This window comes from Macrobrachium nipponense, chromosome 18, assembly GCF_015104395.2.
Source record: "Macrobrachium nipponense isolate FS-2020 chromosome 18, ASM1510439v2, whole genome shotgun sequence".
NCBI lineage: Eukaryota > Metazoa > Arthropoda > Malacostraca > Decapoda > Palaemonidae > Macrobrachium > Macrobrachium nipponense.
The window spans coordinates 46469924-46480376 of record NC_087211.1 but is presented as its reverse complement, the minus strand read 5'-3'; the positions used below and the strand labels follow the sequence as shown (position 1 = coordinate 46480376).

Below are 10453 nucleotides of genomic sequence, written 5' to 3'. Positions count from 1 at the left end.
CCACAAGTTCTCAGAAGAGCCTCTGACAACCCTTTGAACGTAGGACTTAGGGAACAAACCGCACTATGATCTGTGAACCCAATGTGCTTGCTTATAACCTGGATTTCGCTAACCCTCTTCGCCGTCGCCAGAGCAGTTAGGAAAATGGTCTTCTTTGTCATATTCCTAAGCGAAGCTGAATGGAGCGGTTCAAACTGACTCGACATCAAGAACTTAAGTACCACGTCCAAGTTCCACGATGGTACTTTAGGTTGGAGAGTCTTCGTAGTCTCAAAGGATCTAATGAGATCATTAAGGTCTCTGTCATTTGCGAAGTCGAGTCTCTATGTCTGAAGACTACAGAAAGCATGCTTCTGTAGCCTTTAATCGTGGGAACAGCTAATTTTCGCTTCTTTCCTGAGGTGAAGAAGGAAATCTGCTATCTGGCTCACAGAGGTTGAGGTGGAGGAAATGCCCTTCTTCCTGCACCAACTTCTGAAGACAGCCCACTTCGATTGGTATACTGCGATTGAGGAGGGCCTCCTTGCGGTAGCAATCGCCTTAGCCACAGGTCTTGAAAAACCCCCCCTCGCTCTCTTGGCCAACTTCTTGATAGTCTGAACGCAGTCAGACTCAGAGCGGGGAGGTTTTTGTGGTTACCTCTCGAAGTGGGGCTGTCTGAGTTAGATCTTTCCTTTCCTTAGGGGGTCAGAGTCCTCGGAAAGTCTACCAGGAAGGACATTACCTCTGTGAACCAGTCGGCCGCTGGCCAGAATGGGGGCGATGAGGTCATCCTAGCTCCCTCTGATGCCGCGAACTTCCTCATTACTTCCCCGAGGATCTTGAATGGGGGAAAGGCGTAAATGTCCAGTCCCGACCAGTTCCAAAGTAGGGCGTCTACTGACACTGCTCCCGGGTCCAGAACTGGGGAGCAATACAACGGAAGTCTCTTCGTCCAGGAGTTGCGAAAACGTCCACATGAGGATGTCCCCACAGCTTCCACAACAACTGGCATACCTCCTGATGAAGGGTCCATTCTGTCGGCAGAAGCTGTCCTTGCCGACTGAGAAGGTCCGCTCGAACGTTCTCTACACCTGACACGAATCTTCGCCCATAGCAGGACATCCTTCGCGATGGCGAACAGAGAAGGAGAGTGAGTTCCCCCCTGTTTCCTGAGGTATGCCAGGGCTGTGGTGTTGTCTGAGTTGATCTGAACCACTTTGTTGGAGACTTCCTCTTGAAAGAACCTTAGCGCAAGGTAAATTGCTGAAAGTTCTTTGAGATTTATGTGCCAGGACACCTGTTCCCCTCTCCAGGTGCCTGACATTTCTCTCTCTCCTAGTGTTGCTCCCCAACCCGTGGAAGACATGTCGGAGAACAACACAGGTCGGGGTTCCGAAGCTTAAGCGAAAGCCCTTCCATAAGCTTCTGCGGATCCGACGACCATCTTAGATGTTCTTTCACCTCTTCCGTCAACAACAAGATCGCTTCCAGATCTTGTTTGCGCGTCCAATTGTTGGACAGGAAGAACTGAAGTGGTCGAAGGTGCAACCTTCCCAGAGAAACAAACTTCTCCAGTGAGGAAATGGTCCCCAGCAGACTCATCCATTCCCTCACCGAGCATGTTTCTTTCCCTAGAAAGGCTGCCACTTTGCTTAGGCATTGAAGTTGTCGCCCCTGGGACGGAAAAGCCCGAAAAGCCACTGAGTCCATCTGAATCCCCAGATAGACTAAGGATTGAGAAGGAGTCAGATGCAACTTTTCGAGGTTCACTAGAAGTCCCAGGGATTCTTCGCCTAACGACAAAGTCGTGTGAAGGTCCTCCAGACACCGGTCTTGCGATGAGGCTCGAATATGCCAATCGTCTAGGTAGTAGAGAGATCCTTATCATCGCAAAATGGAGCCACCTCGCAACGTTCTTCATAAGAACAGTGAACACCATCGGCGCTGTGCTTAGACCGAAGCAGAGTGCCCTGAACTGGAATACCTTCCCTTTCAGGACAAACCGCAGGTATTTCCTTGATTGGGGATGGATGGGGACGTGAAAATACGCGTCCTGAAGGTCTAGTGAGACCATCCAATCCCCCGGTCTTAAGGCTGCTAGCACAGATTGAGGTGTCTCCATCTTGAACTTCTGCTTGGTAACGAAGCGGTTTAGACTGCTGACATCCAGAACGGGGCGGGGCGCCACCCCCCTGACTGCTTCGGCACTAGGAACAGACGGTTGTAAAAACCTGGAGAACCCATGTCGAAGACCTGCTTCTCGATCATTTGATCTAGTAGATCGTGAAGCACTTTCTGTTTTTCTCCCCAATATGATGGAGACAAATCTTTTGGTGTCGAAGACAGCAGGGGCAACTCCAGGAACGGAATCTTGTACCCCTTCTTCACGATGTCCAGAAACCAAGCGTCTGCACCTCTCCCTTCCCAAGCTCTCGGGAAAATGGTAATAAGTCTGGCTCCGTACCGGGGTGCTGAAGGACTTCCATATCACTTCCCTCTCTTCGAAGGAGCGGGGGTCTTGCCTCTGGAAGTGCCTCTTCCTCGAGGGGCTGGCTTCGAGGAAGATCCAGATCGAAAGGGCTTCGATTTCTTTACAGTAGAGACCCCAGAAGACGATGTACCTGCTGGTCCTCCCCTTTGATGACTGGCGCTAGAAGGTCCTCTGGTGTTGGCAAAATTACAAAACAGAGTGGGCTTCTGCTTCTTCAAGCAGTCCCATGCTGAAATGAGCAGTCAACTCCTCAGAACCATCTCTGACGGGCCTTGTCCATGCAAGACAATACACTGGACAGCTCCCCCAGAATAATGGAATCAGGACTTCCGAAACCATGGCATCCAAAACTCCGAGACACCAGTCAAGAAAGTTAAAGACCTCTAGAGTCCTGAAGAGGCCTTTAAGGTGAAAGTCTAGCTCGCTATGCGTCCTAGAGACTTTCGAAGATGACAGAAAAAATCTTCTGGAGGCATCCACAATACTTCCAAAATCGCCTTGAGCCGAGGCTGGAAGTTTAACTCCGACGTTCTCTCCCGTCTCATACCACATACCAGCTTTCCCGCAAAGTCTTGAAGGCGACAGAGCAAAAGAAGTCTTGCCTGAAGCCTTCCTCCTTTCCATCTAATCGTGGACTTTGCGAAAAGCTTGCTTCGTGGACAGCGACTTCTTCATTTTCACAAAGCCCGAGATCTTAGAAGCTTTGGATGACGAAAACTGAGAGGGAGGAGTTCGCGGAGCTTCAGGCTGAAACGTGTCCGCAAACACTGACTGGAGAAGACGGGTCAAAACTTTGTAGTCCGTCGAGACGGGAGCCAACTGCTGTTCGTCGTCCACTTCGACGAAAGCGTCACTAACTTCCTCTTCAGACACTGGAGAAGTCGGAGGAAGTAAAGAAGAATCACGAGCCTTCTCAAAAGAGAAAGAGCGGCGAACAGGTAGAGTTCCCGCTTCCACCTGCGCTTGCGGTGTTGGAAAACTGGCGTCCACAGGTGCGCGCTTGGTGTCCGATGCCACTCTTCTGGCGCTGGCTGGAGCGCGCTCGACAGCCACAGGTGTACGCCTGGCGTCCACTGGTGCGCGCTTAACTTGCACCGAAGCTCGCTCGGCGTCTACTGAAGCGCGCTTGACTTGCACTGAAACGTGCTCGGCGTCCACTGAAACGCGCTTCCTATCATCAGGTTTCGTACGAGCGGGTAAAACCGCTTCCCGAGAGCGAGAAAACAGGTTTCTCGCCTCCTCTAGAGAGCCGCTGGGGAGCAGAACGAACTCTAGAGGGAGAGACTCAAAACGGAGAGAGAGACGAGCGAGGAGAAGGAGAGGGAGAACGCCTCGACCTCTTCACAGGAAGACTGTCATCCTTCCTACGGCGACGTGGAAGTCTCTCTTTAGACATAATCTCATCTTGAAGTTGCTGCTGCAGCGACTGAAGAATCTTACTTGTAAGTGAAGCCTCCTTTTCTGGGGAGGGGCTGATCCTGTGAGCAGGAGAGTGGCGAGGGGACGCCTTCTTCCTACTCCCAGGAACCGCCACTTCACGCACCTTAGAGCGACTGCGGCGCTCGAAAGAGTCATCTAGTAAAGACTCCACATCCAAAGAATCCTTACGCTCTTGCGGAGGAAAAGCAGCGAACGCACTTCTGCGGAGGAAAAGCAGCGAACGCACTATCTGGAGAAGAGCAAAGTTCCGGAGAACAACTTGGACCGTGAAGCGTCCCGAACACGAGCCGTCTTTTCAGCGGACGTGATGCAGCATGAGAGCTCCACCCCTTGCGCAGAGAGGAAGCCTCTGAAGACGAAAAGCACTCCTTGAGAAGACGTGCACGTGCACGTGCACGCTCCTTGGCAGTCTGGGTAGGTTCATCAGAAGCTGCCGAAGGCACGTCAGATCAATGGGGGTTCCTCGTAACCCTCCTTCGGCTTTCGACATGCTCTCTCCCCGTAACCTGGGAGTCAAGCAGAGGTCTCGGCCTAGAGGCGGAATGAGTCCGATCTGACGCACCCTCCACTACACAAAGGGCACTTTCACTGCACTTTAGCACTTCACTTTTGCTCTCAAGAGCCATCACTTTCGATTCCAAGTCACGCATCGGACTCAAGGAATCCAAAGATTAAAGTATTACCTTCTACAGACACTGCTTTAGGGCCCGAAGGCAACACTACAGGGTTAGGAGCATTAACTACAGAAGGAGGGTTAGCAGGAGAATCATGAAAATCTTGCCTACCCGAAACACTCCTGGAGGAAGACCTCCTTAACCTAACCCGCTCAAGTTTCTTAAGATAGGTTTCATACGCCTTCCATTCAATCTGTTAAGCTTTCACACTCCTTACAACGGCTTTCAAACGCACATTCATGCTCCCTGCAAGCCTTACATGCAGTATGTGGGTCTACTGAAGCTTTCAGTAGCCTACCTCTACATTCAGACTTAGAGCAAAATCTAGCGCTAGCTGAACTAGACCCTGACATCTTATTCAAAGAAAAGTCAATACCAAAATCAAATCAATCCACTATCAACGTGTGCCTAGCCACCGATCCAATTCAGATACCCAAAAAAAAACCAAAAGGGATACTCAAGTAGCCAATGTTTCCAAAATCTAGACGGAGGTGCTGCAAACGGATGTTTAGAACACCGGCGACAGAAAAATTATGAATAGAAAATGGGAATGGTTCCTGATACCCGCCTCCCAGCGGCAGGAATGGGTACTAACCACCTGACTCCCACTGCGTGTGTCGTAAGTGCTTAAAATTCTGTCGGACTCGGAAAAATACAGCTATATATATATCTGACATGTAAGTTTCATGAACAAAATGAGCTGTATTAGAATATGAAGAGAAGTGATTGGTTACATGCAAGTTAGGTCTTATTTAAAATGGTCATATAATACTGCAGCTTTTCTCATGGCAAAATGTGAGATTCAATGACTGATTTTACACATAAAAGTGGTGAATATTACATGCTGGGGGTTCAAGACACTCTTTTCTGCAAAAGTTCATCTGTAATTCAGCAGATACTGTATGAAAGTGGCAATGTCTCCTGTATTGTTTCCCTCTGGAACCATCCTCTCTATGTTATGGAAAATGCAAGAAATATATACATATACAATGGTGGTAATCACAAAGACAATGGAAGAGAAGTGGCACATGAAAAAGGATACAATGTATATTTTGGAATTCTGGGAACGAAGGAGGTTGTGAGTACTATTCAACTTATTAACCATGGTGTTGGAAAGGAAGGGCCTTAACAACTAAGCAGAAGTGTGCCAGACAGCAGAGGTGAGTAGAGTAACACTGTATGTATACAGAGGGATCTGAATAGATTTTTGAAGCTCATGTTATTACAAAAGTTTTACCTTGATTTAGCAGTTAGAGAATTAACATATGTATTAGTTACTTTCATTTTTCATAATAATAATAATAGTTAATACTTTTAAAGCATATCCTTTGTCAAAATTGTAAGACTGAAAAAGCTGATCACCAACCAAATATTCAAGAAATTAATAAAGAGTTAAGTGTGACCCTTCATAATATTTATATGCACTTCCTACTTACGCAAAAACCATACAGTACATATCAAGTACAATTACGATCATAAAGAGAGATGACACCAGTAAAAACTAGTTTATACTGGGTTTCATTATCAAACCACTCACACAACCTTATCAGAAATTATATTTGTACTCGTAATTACCTTTCTCTAGATAACCTATCAAGATAAAACAAACAAATTCAGTCTCAGTCTACATGGAAATTCACTTACAATTTCATGCTCCTGGGTACCCTTAAAGGAAAATCTTAATTCTATAAATTAACTACATATTTAGAACCTTTCGACAAACATGCATTTTAAAAGTTCTAAAATCAACAACCTACCTGTGCTTGTGTTGGTCCACATGATACAGCAATAACTTCCTTAGCAATCTTCTTCTCCTTGAGTCTCACAGCTTCTTCCACAGCAATCTCATCAAAAGGATTCATAGAGTGCTTTACACCATCTGTTACCACTCCCAGCTTGTCTGGGCGTACTCTGATCTATAACAAACAAGAGACATACAGCACATTAATCCATGGCAGTCGGTCAAGTTCTTCCACCCAATACTACTATGTGGAAATTCATCACCTTCCCATCATACACTGGCCCATTTATGGTGGCAATATGGTGAACGATAAAGACTGTCTTATGTCTTCTCCAAATGACAGCAATATCAAGTACATCACCCAATGTAACATTGATGCTGGAGTTGTACTGCATAACAATCTGGGGGCAAAGACCTATGGCATATATATACGCTTAAATAAACAGGCCTGTACACTACCGAGCACTAAAGCAAGATCTACATAAAGCTGGCAATTGCACTACAAGCATACTATTTCAACTGCTTACTAGATGCAAAATTAGTAACATTAGGTATGTATTACCTAACAAAATGCATAATATACAGTACTGTACTGTACAGCTCTCTGTTAAGGAAGAAAGTGTAATTCTCTACCATGACACTGCTTGCCATCACTGATTTTAAGATAAGAAATGGTCATATGATAATTTTTTGTCTTTTCCATAGGAAATATGAGTCGTGTAGTTACTGATAAAAATATGAGAGCTTATATCATCTGATAAATCCTACTATGTACTGTTGTTTTGAAAGTATTCTGTAAGTTTGTGAACGTGGTTGGGAGGAGATAAGTACTTATGCAAACGTTTTTGTTTTCTCTTATGTACTAATTATCGTTTTGAGCCAGTTAATAAATTCTTATGCTTAAATAACATAGAAAAAATACAATAAAAGACTCATCAGTGGATGGCTCATGTGTAATATACCTATATGTTTTCAGATTTCAGTAATTTTTCACAACATTTTCTTCATTTTCATAATGGCTACCTTGTGAGTAAGACATGCTGATGGCTATCATAACTGACATTTTATATTATTACAGAACATGTAAAACAACTTTATCCATCTGGAAGTAATCCCTTCCACTGAAAATTGCCTAAAAAAAAAAAACTTAAACAGTCAATTACATGCACTGAAATATAATAGTACATGCACTGCTAAGGAAGTGACCATGGGTACCACCTTGCCACTCTCAAGTTGCAGTTAGGTTGAGATGAATAGGTATTTGTAATTCCTTTTTTTTATTTTATGATCTATAGCCACAGTATCGTAAGTACCAACACCCTATGTTAGGTTTGGGAAAAGTAAGGCTTACACCTTCTAATATTAGATTAGGTTAGGTTAGGTTGGGGTGTATCCTCATCAGGTTAGATTACGTACACTCCTGTTACTGTCCTTTGTATGTTTTGTCAAAATACTGTGCTTTAAGATTGATAATGATTACAGACTGTCTTTTCCAGCTGGGCATCTTGTGGTTTATTCATTTCACAGCATTTCTGTTTGTGCAATTCACCTGTTTTTGGTTCCCAACAAAACAAATGCAGTGTCCCATAGATACCCCAGACAACTGTTTTGTATGGGAGGCTGATGAAACTCAAAAACAGGTGGTTAGCACAAAAATTAACAATTAGAATTGCATTAAACATGCAATAAACAGTTAATGTCTATGAAAAATCAGAATATCACAGCAACAGCCAAGAAGAGGGCTTTATTGTGGTGACAAATGATTCAGCAAGTGACAATAGCCTATACAAACCTTTTGGTGACTTTATTGCCTTTGCACCAAAACGTTACAAAGATGTCAAAAATATGGTATTATTTTACTCTAATACCAGCTCTAAATAATGGAGTTTTTTGTTTGGTCTTACATCTCCTTATGTTTAATACAAAGAATTTATTAATATTTATCACAAATTTACTGTTACTAAGTTAGTCTTTACTATCAGTTTCAAAATTTATACCTGTGGAGGTTCTGTCAACAAGGAGTTCATATGACCTGGCCTAGATATGTGTAAAAATTTACCAAAAAATACCTCTAGCAACAACACATGCTTAAAAACACTATTTTAACCATGAAATCACAGCGAAAAGAAACAATGGTAAGTAAGAACACAGCTTAAGAACGCTATCCTAAACATGAAATCACACGAAAAAGAAACAATTGTAAAACTGAAGACTACTACTGCACCCTTCAAATTTAGTAAATAATAAATATCATAAACACAAACAAAATGCATAAACATAAACGAAATTATAAGTAAAATGAAGTAAACATCACAGGTGCTAGCTGGTGGGAACCAGACTACAGTAGTAATCTTCAGTCTTACCAAAACAGTGCCTGAGCCATTTCTATTCAAAATGTTGACAGTTTTATTTTATACCACAAGCAATCCCATGAGTGACATGCTTTGTACCAGCCCCAAAGGGAATGAATGTTAAAAAATAACAAAACTTAAGAAAATAAGATATCAGTAATGGTGAATTTACACTAGGTGATTTTTGTACTAAGCATAACACAGACACATACTGCATATCTCCAATATATTGTATACAGTAGTGTTATGGAAATAAACCAAAGCAGCCAAAAGGTAGAAGGAAGTGGGATTGGCTAAGGAAACCTATTATAAAAGGAACCACACTACCCTAACATACTCTAACCTAACCTAACATAGCAGGCTGTTTTACTTTTCCGGGGGAGCTCCGGGCCCAAAAGGTGAAGGAAACTCCTCTTTTTACCAAAACCTCCCTACAACACTGCGTAAGTCCCATGTGCGATAACATCCCAGGAAGGCCAGCATACAACCTCTGAGGTAAAATTACAGTTGGTATTTCTACAGAAGCAGTCCGCACGGACTGCAAGGAACGTAACCGCGGATACGGCATCCACTAGGGATTGGGGTGTCCAATGTATTTCGCTGTGTTTAGTACTGGCCCCGGGGGGGTTAATTACAGTCGTTCAAATAAATATTACTTAAAATTCTTGTTCAGGAAGTAAAACTGCATAGAAAAATCGCAACTGCCATAGTCTAGGCCGCCGCGGATAAGTACCCTAGATCTACCTTACAGTTGACCGACAAAAGATACCTAGCTAACCTTCAGTTCTTAATAGGTAAGCATTTTGTATTTTTTTATTTGTATTAGTTTTATTTTCATTTTTTACTTTGAGTTTGATTATTTTTTATTTTAATTTTTACTATTACTATTGTCCAAAATAAAATAGGTAGTAGGTACCTACTACTAGGCGAGCTTCTAGGTAGTAGGAAGGGCTGGGTAGGAAAAATCAAAATTCCTATTAGTAGCTAGCTAGGTAGGCTAAAGGCTAGTATACTACTAGGTAACTGATACGGAGCTCTTGCTTAGTTCTACCAACCTAACTTATGAAGTGTTTTGAATTAGCTTATGAAAATACCTAACTTGAAAAGACTCAAAGCTTTGCTTAGCCAAGGTTATGGGGTACTTCAGTAAACCAATGTAAGGAAAAGCGTTCAGCATACGTCTAACCAGCCAAGTCACTATTACTTAGATTAACCTAACCTAATCCTAAACTACAAAGCTGGAATATTCTAAACAAATCCCTAAAATTATATTTTCCTGATTAGCATAACGACACCGTAGGCCTAATAGGTATGCTACCTAAAAGGGTTGCCCTACGTAACTCTACAGTGCCGGAGCTCTAACATAGGCTAACTGAACAATTTACAGTTAGTAGTACAAATATAATTTGAAAGACTGTCCAATTAACTTACTTTAACTGCATAATCAATTACTCTTTTCACGCCGACTAAGACTCGCAAAGACATTTTTGACCACAGACAATTGATCAACAGCTGACGGCGAAGATATCCGGAGAAGTTGCCAATTGCCGATGGGATTTCTTCTACGGTATGGACGGTATGAAAGAGTTATGAAAACCGGTGGTCTTCTTCCTCATTCCGCTCTCTTCTTCCCCTCCCTCCTCCCCTCTCTCTCTCTCTCTCTCTCTCTCTCTCTCTCTCTCTCTCTCTCTCTCTCTCTCTCTCTCTCTCTCTCTCTCCCCATTCTGAGTACTGCGATCAAATGAATAATGCCAAAATAATATTCTTACTCTTT

At 43.3% G+C, this 10453-nt stretch overlaps 1 protein-coding gene across 1 annotated transcript in view; it reads right to left on the bottom strand.

Moving 5' to 3' along the window:
• LOC135197020 (electron transfer flavoprotein subunit beta-like) overlaps positions 1-10251 on the bottom strand; it is an 89232-nt gene extending 78981 nt beyond the window's left edge. Inside the window, exons 1-2 of the mRNA XM_064223924.1 lie at positions 10111-10251; positions 6345-6503 (exon numbers count right to left, since the gene is read on the bottom strand). Coding sequence (XP_064079994.1) covers positions 6345-6503; positions 10111-10164 — 213 coding nt within the window. The 5' untranslated portion in view covers positions 10165-10251. The remainder of the gene's footprint in view (positions 1-6344; positions 6504-10110) is intronic.
• Positions 10252-10453: the final 202 nt, after the last annotated feature.